The 17,193-nt window shown below is 29.5% G+C and overlaps 1 protein-coding gene across 1 annotated transcript in view; it reads left to right on the plus strand.

Moving 5' to 3' along the window:
- The window catches only part of LOC143196536 (limbic system-associated membrane protein), a 357,229-nt gene that overhangs the window by 304,018 nt on the left and 36,018 nt on the right, over positions 1–17,193 (plus strand). The window contains exon 3 of the mRNA XM_076404280.1: positions 14,735–14,812. Coding sequence (XP_076260395.1) covers positions 14,735–14,812 — 78 coding nt within the window. The remainder of the gene's footprint in view (positions 1–14,734; positions 14,813–17,193) is intronic.

Below are 17,193 nucleotides of genomic sequence, written 5' to 3' on the forward strand. Positions count from 1 at the left end.
GTCAATGTCAGGCACATTTGCGGAGATGATTTAAGGTATTCTTTTATTTCAACTGTATGTTCCTGGCCAAACTCCGAAAATAGTTCAAATACATTACACCAGTCATCAAAGCTACTAGGTTTCTCTTTATTTGATCTTACCCACCCTCCTATGTTATCACTAATAGGAATTCTTTGAACTTTAGGCTTGTTTATGGTTTTAATCGCTTTCCAAAGCGAGAGACTTGTATCTAGTGAGGATATTATTGTTGACAGGTACTTCTGGAGGTTGTTATTTGTGATTATTTCTGTGAGGTTGTATTTTCTACTGAAAATGTTTAATTCCTCAACGGTTTTTCAAAGTTTTAAATAGTAAGGATATTTTTGTGTGACTTTACATTTGTAACAGTATATTACTTGCAAGTTTTGCAATATATACAATAACAGATTCATTCAATTCTAGCATCATGTAAAACGCTAAACCTTGCCGAGCCCACCATATGCACAACAATATTTTATGGTCAATAACAACTAATGACAATCATTATTCTATTAAAAAGGATGCGGTAATTAATCAATTGACGAAGATTGATTAATAGAATATGACAAACTTATTAGGCAGTCGTTACTCGATTCTTCTTTACAATCAAATCAAATATATAAAATGGAAAAATAATTTTACATCATTCAAAATGAAACTAATCTTTGGAACATAAGAGAATAATGCGAGAAGGAATACGTATATTTCCATCTCATTTATGACTCAGTTGAAAAAAATATCATTGAAAATTATCTGCAATGAAGCTATATCTACGGCACAGAGATCCAAGCCGTTATCTCTCTCAAAGTAATGTTAATAAGAGAAGAAATTCATATATCTACGTCTGTTATGGCGAACGATAAGAAAACAGTTAAAGCGCCCATTTGACTGAAATAGTAATTACTACTTTCAGTCGACTAGTTTTTTGACTATCGGCTAGTTTGACTGTTTTGCGACTATCGACTGTTTCGACTGTTTTCATTGACATATTATATACATATTAATATTCCGCTTGGCTGTCGATGTAGTAGATAGAGTTTTCATCGCCATACATAACATGTCACCAAAAATATTTCTTTTGCCATAAGCTATATAATATATTTAAATTTGAATACAATTCGTCTGGTAAACATTTTACCCTTTTTGGATCTTTTTCGTAGCATTTGAACGTCTAAAAATAACTGATTAATCAACGACTTTCTTGAGACTTTGAACTTAGCTCTCGTCCAATAAGTCTTGCAACTAAATGTCTTCGAACTTTTATGGTCCCCCAAGTCGTTATTTGTCATTGATATCAATATCATCCCTTTTAAATCATTCAAACTAAAATCGACAATTGCCATATAACAGACCAGCATCGCCATTATTTTTTAAATTCTTTTGATGGGCTTCGCCAGAAAATTTCCTTACATCAAACAGAAAACATAATGAATGTCGAAAATAAAAAAAATATATTTAGACTTACTTATCATCTTTACTGAAAACATGATATTAATGATTTACCTGGCAATTGCATAGGAAAATACTGGAAAATAATTACACCATAGGCTCTTCAGTTGATGTTAAAAGCTTGCCTTGTAGTAGAAAATTTACTGTGAAATATATCTTAAAAATAGTATAAAAACCGATTTATGACCTACGGTGGTCTATTTAGCCCATGTATTTTATTATTTTGTAGGGATTTTATTAAGGAAAAAGGCAGGCATCGATATTTTCCGAAGGAAATAAGTATACGAAAAAATTTTCGTGGAAAAATTATGACTCATTTTTATGCGCCATCTTGCTATAATGTCTCCTAAACACCGATAGGCTTCAGATGTGTTATGGATATTTCCAGACGCATTAAATTTTATATTTTTTTCGGAACTGTTATGTCGGACTTCGAAAAATTTAGTTTCAATGACAGGGATGGCTACATTTAAATTATAGTTATTTGTACATTTCGCCTTACCACTTAACATTTTAGAATCTGAACTTTACTGGCATTCACACTGTTCGAGTAAACTTTAAACTATGGATCCTAGCTCTGAGACTACATCAGGTAATCCGGCTCGGCGTAGACTGGTTACTTGCTTTAATGTAAATTGTTATTAAGCGCTTCATGTTCCAGTGGAAATCAAATGACGCACAATATTTACAAACACTAATACAAAGAAACATAGACCATTCAAAAAGCACCCAATGCGCGTCAGCACGTCGCAATGTTTCCCCATGAATTCCAACTTTTGGTTTACATGGTTTCCCGGTTTATAAGCTCTAATATTAATACAAATGTTTTGAAGAATTTTGAAGACATTTGGCAACATGGCCCTTTTGTACCAACTCAAATCGAATTTTATAGACTAATTCGGCTACATTTTTATACGCACCATGTAGCATTCTATCTCACTTTAACTGGAATAAAGTAATAAGGAAATATCCGATCCGAGTTTAAATATATAATATTATCATATATATCATGGGTATATTATAATCTGATTGATCATATATAGTTTTAAAATCATTATTTAATTGCAGATACTGGCCAAAGATGACCATATTTAAGTGAATAACTGAAAATCAACTGTGATTATGCGTTAAAGGAATTATTTAGTGAAAACACATGTTTCCAAACTTTACAGGAATAATATACTTTATCAAAATGTGTTAGGAATTATATACACTCATGAAGAGATAATCGCCTATAAATCATACAAACCATTGGCGTCCTTAGAAATTGCACCCAGAGAAAACAAACAAACTTAAAGAATATGATCTACTATGAATAACTAAATCCAAAGCAATTTTAGAATATCTATATAAATATCGTCTTTATATCTATACGAAAATATCATATGCATTAAAATAGTATGGTTTTTATTTTAACGTCTTTGTTACTCTATTTATATTTCAAAACTTCTAAATGGTCAAATATAGATCGACTTCTTTGTATTTTTTCCTTTCCATATTTTGGAGCAATTTATCATTTTGAGAAATCATCATCATCATTATTTTTATGAATAATAGTTGATTTCTTTAGAATAGAAAATGTATACAAGCTTATAAACTACATTTTGACTTCATCAATACAGTGGTTAACCGACAAATGAAGTTATTTTTATCCGTTTTTCTGAAAATTTGAAAGAAGTTTGAAGTAGTTAAATAATTCGAATGACATGATATTTTCATGCATGTTACGAGAGTTAATTCGATAGTATCTTATACGAGAGTTACTCGTATAAGATACTATCGAATAACTCTATTATATAACTCTATTATCTGTTTAACAACAGCCTGGGAAGCCAAGGTAGTTCAAAGAATTATTTAACGGAAACAATGTCCAACCTCTCAAAAGATCTTTAGACAGGTTAGTAGTAGTTCTTTGAATTCACCTATTTTCAAGCGTTGGCATGTGATGGAAAAGATCCAAAAGGGGTAAAAATCCACATATACAAAACCATACGAATTTACGGGAAATGCTGTTTCAAACCAAGCAAAATAAAAATAATTTTCTGTGTCGTACTGTGACTGACAATAAAAAGTTGATCCACTACGTCAGTCTCAAGCGCGATGATGTTGTTCCCTCATATCCTAATTGTTGGATTTGATAACAACGATTTAAAATTGCAGATTTTAATCGAAATTAAAAAGAACAATCTGGAGAATCAAAATAATTCCAAGGCAATGAATTTCAAGACTTATTTAGTGAAAAAACAGATTAAACTCTCAAATATCAAATAGCAGCAGATGATTGAACTGCTAACTGTTTAAGTTAACATAATATAAAAAAGATGCTAAAAAAGGCTATTACACGAATTGCTTCAAAATGCCATTTCGAACTGTTTCAACACTTCGGATATATTCCTAGGTAGACCAAAAAAAAGGAAGGAGTTTTTGTGGCTGATTGTAACTGACAATGAAAAGTGGATCTCCTATGCAAAAAGACACGTTTAAGTGCAGCAAAGCCATCCACAATTACAACAAAGCGAAAGCCTCATTAATATAAAGAATTTTTGTGCTTATGGTCGCGTCAGCAAAGTATGGTGTAATATGGTCTACTAAAACCGAATAAATATCTTATAGTAGATGTTTACTGACGTTAGTAGAAGAAATTGGGTACACATCGTTGCAAAGAGATCACCAAAGGCCGACTTCAATTCAAATATTTTCGACTTCAAAAACACTAATAATAGATAGTAATCAACATCTGGCATGACAACACTTAAGCACAGAGTTGCAAGAGTTGTAAAGGATACACTGCCACAGTTAGAATAAACATTCTGCCTAACTCACATAATGCTTTTTAAAGGCCACTTGTCACACAAGACAGCATGTGCAGCACGGCTTGGCTGTCACACAATTTCTAAATACTGAAGATATTCGCTAATGAATCGATGAATCGATCGCTGACAAACCAACATCTACACGGTATCATAATGTTGCCACAAAAATTAGAAAAAGTTATAAAAAATAACGCAAAATATTTTTATTAACGTGTACCATTTTGACTTAAAATACAATTTTAATGTGAAAATATGATCAGAATAATGCAAGCAGATAATATATAGAGCTTTTTCATAAAAAATATGTTAATTTTAAACAGTAAATCAAATTCAACACAAATGGCGCCTTTCAATGAAGAAATATCGAAATCGTTTCATCATTTATCAAATAATATTATATTAATCAAGAATAATAACGAAAAGATTTTAATTATAACGTTGGAGATCTGCTGGAAAAGGTAAAAGGTACTTTTTAAAGATAATTTCAAATTTAATCGGACTTTGTAGAATACAAATGCCGAATACAATCGAGGACTACGAGTGACTGGAAACTTTTTTGGTCGGGACCTTTTGTGCCTGCCCTTAATTGTTAAGTGGCTGTTAATGAATACTTTATTCCGACATCAAATAACCGTCGGTCTTTGTGTGCGTTTTTCAATTGGCAAACATCCACTTCGGATTATTTATTTTGTATTTTGGCGAACGACATTGAATAGAAATAACCCGAAATAGAGAAATAATGGCTTTTTGTTCGCGTTTATATAAAAGAGGATTTCCAGTTTAATCCTTTTTTCAACAACGACGAGCAAGTGCGACATATTTTGGCAACAAAAACCTGTCATTAACGGTCACAGATCGATATAATGAATGCTTATACAAACGGATAAAAACGGCACAATAGCGATGAAAATGATAAATTCTGGCATATTAATTATAGTGTTCTGTTTTATATAAGATAATTTTACATAACACTGAGTTTTATTAATATAAAACAAAGTAATAACATAGAAATATTAATTGGTTAATTAATTATATGGCATACAAATATATTTAGGGAGCTCTTTTTATGACACCATCACTTTATTCACAGAAATTGTACAGTAAAATTTGTTTTGTTTAAAGTATTTTCCATTGTTAGCAACGAACATTTTTTAGATAACATTGTAGTAACGTATTCATGTCTCTGAAAATTGCAGTCATCAACTACTAACTGTTGTTTGAGATTTGAGAATTTCCATTAACATCGGCACATCGCAATTGTTTTAATCAAAACGGAGAATTAGGACACAATTACATTAGGTTAGGTTATTAGGTGCGGTAATGTATGTGTGGATACTTTCACCTTTTGGATCTTTTCAATATCATATACTTACTATGTCTTCGGTCTGATATATCATGACTGTTGACAAATTGGATTGTTCAATAGTACCTTGAAATAATATGCATCAGAGTATGATGTCGTTCGAATTATTTAATAGCAACTTTTATTCCAAAAGTAATGAATAAATTCTAATTTCATTTTTTGGTTAACTCTCGACGAAATTAAGATGTGGACTATAATTTTATATATATTATATCCCAGGGAAATCAACTAGTATTCATAAAAACATTGACCATAGCGGATCCTAAATATGATACATTTTTCCAAAATACACCAAAGTTCACGTAATTCGTTAAATAGAATTAAATAATTTTTTAAACTATGTAGTCATATATGTATTTTTCCATTTAGAAGTTTTTCTATAAAACTGAAATTCAAAAATTCATATTATATTTCTTCATTAATATTATAACGATATTTAGATATATATAGTAAAATCAATATGGTGCTAGTAATTCATACTAGATCACATTCTTTGAGTTTTTTATGTGTGTTCTTTGCGCATCAATTTGCAAGGAAGCTAATGATTCAGACAGTTTTTAAGCCTTAACCTCTTATTAAACGTATACAATTTATAATACATTCCTACTAAACTGTGATAAATATTGATAAAGTATATAATTCTTATAGCGTTTGGCAGCATGACTCTTTCCCCGATAATTTCTTTACTATTTATTCGTAGTTAATTTTCTCAATTCACTCTAATAGTGTGACTTTTGGCAACTGTCCCTATATTTAAAAAAAATATTTTAAAACTATATACCGTCGATCAAATTATATATTATTACTAATAATGTGTAAAACGTGACAAACTATTAGCTTAATATTGCTTGTTAGTAACTAACTAATTAAAGTGATGCATCGAAACATATTACCGAATCAGTTTATAAATTTCGATTTGAGTAGATATTTAATAGAAATGATCCTAAATAGAGAAATAATGGCTTTTTGTTCGCGTTTATGTACAAGAGGGTTTTCAGTTTAATCCTTTTTTCAATAGGGGCGAGCAAGTGCGGCATATTTTGACAACAAAAACCTGTCATTAACGGTCACAGATCGATATAACCACTGCTTATACAAATGAACCAAAACGGCCCAATAGCGACAAAAGTGATAAATTCTGGCATTTTAATTATAGTGCTCTCTTTTGTATAAGATAATTTTATATAACAGTGAGTTTCACCGTTATAAAACAAAGTAGGACCATACAAATATTAAATGTTTAATTAATTATAAGGCATACAAATACATTTAGAGAGTTCTTTTTATAACACCATCACTTTCACAGAAATTGTACAGTACAATGTGTCTTATTTAGAGTATTTTCTATTATTAGCAACAAACATAACATATTTTTCAGATTCTATCTTAGTATCATGTTCACGTCTATGAAAATGTCAGTCATCAACTGCTAACTGTTGTTTAATATTTGGGAGTTTGAGCTGTTTTTTCATTCAATAAATCTTGCAGTTCATTTTCTTGGAATTATTTGGTTCTCCGGAACGTTCTTTGCCATATCTATTAACACAGGCACTTTTATCTTGTTTTAATTAAAACCGAGAATCAGTAAACAATTACATTAGGTTAGAGTACGTAGAAAACTGTTCCTATTTTGACTGGTTTGAAATGATATTTTTAGTAAATTCGTATGGTATTATATGTGTCGATTCTTTCTCCTTTTCAATCTTTTCAATACTAAATACTTACTATGTCTCCGGTCTGCCATATCATCACTGTTGACAAATTCGATTGTTCGATAGTACTTTAAAATAATATGCATCAGAATATGATGCCATTCGAATTATTTCATAGCAACTTTTATTCCAAAAACAATGAATAAAAACGTATTTTATTTTTTGGTTAACTGTCGATGAAATTAAGATGTGGACTATAAGTTTATATATATTATACCCCAAGGAAATTAAGTACTATTCATAAAAACATTGACGATAACGGATCCTAAATATGACAAATTTTTCCAAAATACACCAAAAGTTCACATAATTCATTAAATAGAATTAATATATTTTTTAAACTATGTAGTCATATATGTATTTGTCCATTTAGAAGTTTTATATATAAGTGAAAAACAAAGTATTTATGAGAAAAATAACATACTATTTTCTTTCATATTATATTTCTTCATCTATATTATAGCGACATTTAGATAGATAGTAAAAACAACTTGGTGCTAGTAATCCATACTAGATCACATTCTTTGAGTTTGTTATATGTTTTCTTTGCGTATCAATTTGTAAGGAAGCTAATGATTTTGACAGTTTTTATGCGTTAACCTCTTGATAAATGTATACAATTTATAATACATTCCTAATAATTTCAGATAAATATTGATAAAATATATAATTATTGTAGCATTTGGCAGCATGAGTCTTCCCTCAATAATTTCTTTACTATTTATTCGTAGTTAATATTTGCAATTCACTATAATAGGGTAAATTTTGGCAACTCTCTCTATATTTAAAAAATGATTTTAAAGCTATATACCATCGATCAAATTATATATCGTTACTAATAATAATAATGTCTAAAACGTGACGAACTATTAATTTGATATTGCTTGTTAGTAAATAATCCGAAATATAGAAATAATGGCTTTTTGTTCGCGTTTATACAAAAAAGGGTTTTCAGTTTGGTCCTTTTTTTCAACAGGGGCGAGCAAAAAAATCGCGACATATTTTGGCAACAAAAACCTGTCATTAACGGTTACAGACCGATATAACCATTGCTTATACAAATGTATAAAAACGGCACAATAGCGACAAAAATGATAAATTCTGGCATTTTAATTATAATGCTCTCTTTTATATAAGATAATTTTACATAACAGTGAGTTTTATTGTTATAGAAGAAAGTAAGAAAATAAAAATATTAATTATTTAATTAAGGCATACAAATATTGAATTGTATGTAATTGTTCTAAAATACTCAAGAAGTTCACATAATGGTGTGGCAAGTGCTTTTTATAACAAAACTTCACTGACTTCAACTATATTTTTATTATTCGGTATTCGACATTCATTTATTCAATAAGCCAGATCAGAAGCTCACTCAATTATCATTCAATTAGGACTCTTCCTTTTCCACTGGCCACACTCCTGTTAATACTGCCCTGATTTTGCGGCTACTCCACATGTAATTAGGTGTGGGGTGTTCTCCGTATTTCTTGGAATATCCAAAAGAAACTTCATCCCAACTACTTACGGCCAATAAATATCGTATCACATATATAATAATGTGGACGGAATACGAGTATCCATTTAAGTATATCCATGTCGATTTTTGCAAGACGCCATCGAGAATTTTCGTATTTCAAAATCATTTGATCTTATTTTTACTCCTATAATATTAACTTGAATTCATTGTTTGTAATCTAATATAGTCACTGCAAATGAGACATTTCATTAAAAATTTATAATCATAATTTGGTTTACATCATTGGATATTGCATTGGCAATCAGCAGCAAATTGACGTAACCATTATACTATTATAAGGGCCTATTGTTCACATTCGCATTATTTGTCACATATATGGTAATTTGCTGAAGTTTTAGTACAACATATTATCCTCATCTCAAAAAATTAGAGAACCACATTATTTGCTCATTACTTTTTTCTATCTATGTAAAAAAAATAAACTACTAACAAATAAAGAAATAATCATATATAAATATAAGTTTCATCACAGAAAGTGAAAGTAGTTTTAATATAGCTTATAAAAACGCTCTGTCAAGCTAAAAATTTAAAAATTGGGTAAACGAAGACACTGACTAAATAAGTTTCCAATCACAAATATATCAAAAAATTAAAATTCATAAATACCGAAATAGAAATTCTAGAATTACATAAGAATAACTAAAAGATATAACATAGAATTACTGATATATTAAAAGACGGATAAAGTTTAGTTTTATTTAAAGTATGCCTTTCTCAGAAAGTAATATTGATAGTACTGACATAATATATTCATCACTTATATATCATTCGTATATTTTTTACATATTATTAAGCTTACATATTTTAATAATCCAGCTTAGTAACAATAGTAGTTAAAGTAGTAGGAGGGGCAGCAGGACCTTCCTACTGCTGTGTCTATCGCAGTCTCAAATCCCACTAGGGCGTAGAGGTATTTTATGTTTGTGATTGTAATTGTTTGGGATATTACAATCCCTAGATAACAGTGTCAAATATAACACCGTTTCTGATTTCATCCTAGGTTAGTATAACTTCTTAGATGATCTCAGACACGTCGATCGCCGGTGGGCATCAGGAATATTCATAAATTAATTATAGTATTAATCCAAGATTAACTTATTTCGAAGGTTCGTAGCTGATATTACTAAAATGTATATACATAAGTTAAAAATATGAAGGGGTTTTTAATCACAAAACACCTATTGTTTTACATAAAAAATATTTTATTTTGTGAAAAGAAGAGATGACTTGTTGGACGGCCAGGCAAAGCGACACTGAGGGTTCTCATCTACTAGAAAACAGACCCACCCGTCTCATTGTTCACCATTTAGGTTGTTTTAAAACTGAAGGCCTAATATCCAAGGCCGTGTCACCTAACATCTCCCTCCTAAAGGAACGACCACAGGGATGTACATAGTCGTTATTCGGCTGAGACACCTTTTAGTTACTTTCTACCGTCCACCTCTATCCCTCGATATATCCCTCTACGGAATGGTTTTCCAAATTTTGGTCACTTTTGGTGACATATTCCAAGAGTCGATGGCTAAGAAACTGAGCTACTGCAGTCCACCTTTTATGGCCCTATAGCTGCAGCTGCAATGCTTTTGCCTGAACTCCACTTAACTACACCAAGAAGCACTTTGAATCAATCCAACGTCAACCTGTTCTGTGTTAAAAGAGACGACCAGATAGTCAGGGCTATATTATATAACATATATACGTTTGCAACATAAATATAGTACTTGTCCGTAACTTCCTGCCATACAATATTCATATCGTAAAAAATTTATATTTTAAATTATTCTTGAATTCCAAAATACCGACGAAACTCACCATCAGTTAAACAATTTAATAAAAACAGAAATGCTATTTTATAGTATTTATAAATTATCAGAAATTGCATGACAAATAGTTTATTTTATGAACAAATAAGTAAATTTATTTAATATAAGTAAATTTCGTATTGAACATAAACAAAATTATAATTTTAAAATATATATTTATTTTATTAGTAAAATTACATTTTTGCAACGTATTTAAATAACTTATTTAATATTCGTTGCTCTTTTATATGTATATGTATAAAATACAAAGTTATTTCTCACGTTTCTATAATCAACTTGATTATTTTGAAGCTATACGTTTTCTACAAGTTAACACTTAAAATTAATTTAAATTAAAAATCTAATTTTGTCCAAAGCACTTTAAAATGTTTACTTTTACTCAAGTCGTAGATTAACTCCACAATACTGCATTGATAAACTTGATTTCACTTTTGACGATACAGTAGAATCAGAATATTTATCCATAGCTTCCTTTGTGTTCACTTATTGGCAAGACTAAGATGAGGACAATATTCATTCACATTTATGGTATTATTGAAGATCTCTATATATATATATATCAATACTAGAGGAAGTAAAATACTTTTATTATTTCATTAATATGCAATTATCATTAATGCATAATGTAACTGCAAGTGAATTTTTGAGCGCATAAAATGCAGAGTTCATAATTCATCCACCGTGTAATCCTGGCTTCGAATTTGTACATTAAGAGTAAATTAGAAAAGCAAAAGTTTTCAAGGCGTAAAAAGAGATTATTGCATTCAAAATTCATGTCTCAGGTGCGCTTTAGACAAAGAAAATACATAGCTGGAAAATTGGTTCAAACGTAAAATTAATATTGATAAACATTTTTCTCCAGACAATCAATATAAAAGGACATATTAATGTATAATAAGTCCATAATTTCAAATAATTAACAATATTAATAATTAATATTAATTAATTAATAATTATAACAAAAATAGTGGTAAATGATATTTCGAGAACCTTTGTAGTAATAATTAATTATTTTAGCTAAAATATAGTGGAATATTTAAAGTTAATTAAATATATGGATTGAAATATAATATCCTTCTATTCGTTAATTTAATTAACGTATCTATATCATTAAAGCAATTAACATAGTTACTCTGTTAGGCATATTGGGTTACGTGAACCTAAAACAGGAATCTAGAAAATATTCTAACATAGCAAACTGACGGTAGTTATTAAGCTACAGTACCTACCTGTTAGAAAATACGTCAGTTAAAATAATCTATTTCTACTAATAATATGTTCCAATATGTTAATTAAACAGCATTATTTCGTCATTTATTAATATACTTGCTTTCAAAAGAAATATGACTTCAACAAGAAATTCTTTTTTTTTTTCTTTTTTATAAAGGGATGGAAGGAGGCATACGCATTTCCCGCTGTATTTGTTTTGCGGTAAACCCCTCTCTTTTTCCAGAGAAACCTTTAAGCACCCTTTTAATGTATGACTTTTACACTCCTTTTTATCCGACAAACTCGGGCGGGCATTCTGCCTTCATCACTTTGCCGTGACTTGATATAAACCCCATATTTAATCTCACTCCCTCTAAACACCTTCTTCACATTCTTGTCCACACCTCAAAACTCATAAACTACTATTTATACAATATTGCTATCAGAATCCAAGAATTTAGAAGAACTATGTTGATTTGTTATAATTATATTTTTATAAAAATATAAGAAAACTTATATTTTTCTTCACGTACTGTAATATTGATAAATACCCTTTTCTGATAATATATTAGTTCATAGAGCAGAAAAATATGCATTATTATTATTGTTAATAATCACACAAGCATATATGGTCCTGGAGCTAACCAACCAAAGGCTATTAGAGGGTAAATTATGGGGCTAAATCCAAATCAGCAGCACGTCTTCTATAATTGGTTCTAGCTGTCTAAATATTTAATTTCATTAATTTACTATTTTTCATTATCAATGGCCAATTATTGAACCAAAAAGAGAGTTTTAATAGTACTTGGGATATTAACATTACAATTCATGCCTTACGGTCCAACAGTAATAGCTCGTTATGCCTTCATCCCAAATCCATTGGTATAGCATTTTGATTTGCATTATAACTTGGCGTAGTCATTGTTCTTTCGCCCAAGTTTTACAAAAAACTCAAGATGTGAATGCCGAAAATACTTGGGAGGGGCCTTCGAGCTTTAATCTCGTGGTTATTTTGCAACAAATTGTCGGTTACGTGCTTGTAAGCGGGTGATGTCTTGGTCACCGAGAAAGTTGTGAAAAACATTTTGATGTGGTGCCTATACTGCTGCTTCAGCAGAGGATAAACATTCTGTAAACCCAATAGTAAAGTACACTTTGCGAAATTAATGGCTTTTATTCCGTAACAAAATCGCTTTGAATGAACATGAAATTATTTTGCGCTTGTAACTGAGCAAATTGACAATCGATCACTGTCGGTACTTCGAACGTACTATCATCTATATCTTTATTCTGCATGCTTTAGAAAACAACAGCTTGTCAATGTTTACTAGAGCAAAACCTAAGTACTGCAAAAACGCATCTTTTAGACCATTTATCATGATTTTTCTACGTTTTTCATGTTTACACAACGTTCACGTAAACACTTGGAATCAACTTTGCAACGTTTCCTCTGCATTTTCACATGTTTGAAAGCACATTCGCAGTAAATACACAACTTCCAAATTACTATTAATGCAACATCATCAGCTGACAGCCATAATAGCGTAGAGCCGTTACCATGCAATGCTGCCAACACAAAATCTAGTCCCAATCTTGCTGCATAGTTTGAAGATTTGAGTTCAAGGCATCAAATAACGTTAAGAATCGTTCTCACCTGCTCGAATCCGAAAGTTCTAAATTTGTATTATCGTTTGTAGTAATATTTAAAAAGCCAATAAATATTCTGAAACAATATTGCCATTACTTTTGTATATATTCTGAGCCAAAGAATCTTTCTTACTCATAAATACTAGTAAATGTAACATCAATTTGCAGCTTTCACATATTACTAGAACTAATGCAAACAAAATAATAATATAAAAATTGTATAAAATATAATTTAGTTTAACATTATAGTTCACTATTCACTACTACTTTGGAGCCCTTATTTATTCAATATATTTAATAGCAACATGTAGTGATGGTTTATTTTAATATGTGAACTTCTTATTATCGGGAATTGATATTGCTACGTTTTGTTATCAAAAGGCAATATATAAGCAATACACCAACATATTTTCTTCCAAATACTAAAATTTGCATTAATATAAGTTTAAAATACAAGCACCCAATGCACCACAAAAAATTAAATGAATATTTTCTTATTACAAATATATTTAACAAAAAAGTTGAACCGACTACAAAAAATAAATTAGAAACTCACTAAAAACTTAAATATAATAAACCTAAGATTTTTCAGCACAAAAAAGACATTTTAAAATAAAATATGTACATAATAATCGTTGTAATAACTAAATAAAAATAAACAAGAACCTTATTTAACCTATCTACTACATTTATAATACTAATCGCAATTTAACTTAATATGTACCTAAACCTATATCTCTATTTACAAAATTATTTTAACTACTACCAACTGATCACTTTGAAGTCAGTGCCGGGAATCGAACCCGCGACCTCCGTTTGGGAGCTAAACGACGTCATATATGTTATAGTTTGTGGTTAAAAAACAAACTGAATGGATTTTGCAATGAACGACTTCCGATTTTCCGTCTGATCAGCTCAACAATAACATTATAAAGAAATATTTGATTATTATAGATAAAAATATGTCAAAACAATGTACGTTCCTTTGAAATTTTAACGTTAAATATAATTACAAATCAAATAATACAAAATAAATACAAATAAAATTACAGTGTTTTTTATATATATTAAAAACATATTTAATTTTGCCTAATTATGAAAATTGTGGTATTTTCGTCCGTATATTATTATTTGTTTTTAACACAATTATTTTGTTTCAGGTCTCCTGGATCAGAAAGCGCGATCTTCACATTTTAACTGTAGGAATATTGACTTATACATCCGACCAGCGATTTCAAGTAAGACGCTTAGAGCATATCAAATACAGAGACAGAATAAAATTGTGTAAGATGCTCTTATCTGAGATATTGGGATCGGGAATATTTTTTCCATTAATAATATATCATTGGTTATTTTTTATTGGACGGAAGTTTGATAAGATATAATAGTATTATGTTTAAATTATTGAATCATATTATAAATATATAAATATATATATATATATATATATGAGAGTTACATATAGAGTTAGATAATAATAATAGGTAATATTAAACACTTTATGCATTAGGGAAGGAACTAAGCTATAAACGCATAATATAATAACCTTAGTAGAGAACTTAATACGTTAATAAAACCAATAATTCTTAGTACATAATTTTCATCAATAAAAGTAATCTAAAAACAAAACAAATAAAAACTGAATAAATAATATATTCCAAGAACTTACCATATAATAATATGTTTATAATATAGATATGTACCATAATGTAACATGTTTAAATGTGATTAGAGAGAAATCACAATGACACAGGAGAAAACCAAACTTGGTCATAGGATAGGATGAAATAGAAAAAGGTCATTGTGAGAAAAATGTGGAAATAAGTGTAAAAGCAAATAAAATTAAAACTACATAGGCTGATCCTCTCGAAACGATTTATAAATATTATTTAGAGATGGTGGTATCCCTTCGGGAGATGCTAAACCAATTCATTCACTCCTGTTAATTTAGCTAACAATGAGTCATGTCGGGTAAGGAAAAACATACATAATAGTCTTTACCAAAGTTCCATTAATTATGATATCAACTCCTTCCTTTTCTATAATATTTATTGGATATATCAACCATCTGATACATCTGACTGTTTTAGTTCAAAATGTAAAAAAAAAATTGGTCAGAAATCTAATATGGTCAGCACTAATTTTGAAAATGTGAGTTTACTAATTCATGGTATCGGTTTTATAATAATCTCAGTGTCTCTAGTAACCAAACCCAATATCTTCTGAAATAATCTTATAATATTAATAGTGATCACTCCAAAGCTACTACGAATCATTAAATTTCAATATTTTAAATAAATCAGAAGCTAAACAACAGATAACAGGTGTAACGTAATCAGAAGTCGATGTAATCCCATTTGAAATAACGCGTTATATTAGGATACATTACTACACAAATATCTTCGGATTTGATACATGCCCATATTGAGCTCCGTTTAATTTTAAAATAGAGAACAGTCCGAGTTTGGTGCATGCGTACATACAGCTTTATTTACTTACATTTTTTTATCGGGATTATTAGATCTAAGGTTAATATATATATATATATATACATATGTATATAAGCAGGTAAATAAGTTCAGGGGGTAAATAGAAATGGTAAAATCTTGGAAATAACAAATTTGATTTAAAAAATTACTGAATAAAATTAAATAATAAAAATAATTTCTATATGCCTTTCTATTTTTATAAAAACACCATATTTAAATTAATTTACATATTTTAACAATTAACAAGAACTCAAAAAACCATTTACACATTACCATAAAAAATACCAAAATGGTTTAGACCAAACCAATGGTTACAGCCAATATAGATAAAACCAAACGAAAAAGACAGCACTATATATTAAAGCAGTGAAATTCTCCTTAAAGTCTTCAAATTATGACGAACTATGATTGCTACTATTCTTGATCCACAAACCCCATTAATGGTAACCCCAATAACATATTATTCATTCACTAGCTTAAAATGAATGGATTATCGTTCTATTAAGCTGAAGGAAATCTCAGTCAATACATCATTATCTTTAAAAAACAATAATTTATTTACCGATATTCTTATATAATAATGCATTGTATTATGATACACTATTATATAAGTCATTAGATGATTAGGGTGTCATTGATGGTTTTATATTTTGTTTATTTGATCCAGGCCTACTTTTGTTAGAAAATTTAATTATTTCATAGTATCACCGTACACTGTTCTTACATCTTGGCAAGATGCTGTCTAATTGCTTCTGCTCTGAATTTCACAGTCTTCAACTTTCGCTCTCAACAAATTCTAGCTACATGTTATCCATACAATAAAATTTAAATCATTACTAAAATATATTATGTTTAAAATAAGTGTCTAATTATTACTAGTTACTACTATTCTTGATGGACAAAGCTCCTCAATGACTTGACTACTTCCAACACAACAAGAATCATTTTCTTCTCTGATCTTGTTAACATTAAATTTTGGCATACGTTGATACCTATTCGATGTCGTGAAAATAATGTGTTATACATTTGGCAGCTTATACATATAGATATCCCACTATAGACAAAATTGATGCTGTTAGGATTTTATAACTTTTAAAAATTTAATCTTACATTCTGTACTTACCTTTGTT

The sequence above is a fragment of the Rhynchophorus ferrugineus genome, unplaced genomic scaffold, assembly GCF_030347505.1.
Source record: "Rhynchophorus ferrugineus isolate W39M unplaced genomic scaffold, kcgeb_rfMv2 rfM4, whole genome shotgun sequence".
Taxonomy (NCBI): Eukaryota; Metazoa; Arthropoda; class Insecta; order Coleoptera; family Curculionidae; genus Rhynchophorus; species Rhynchophorus ferrugineus.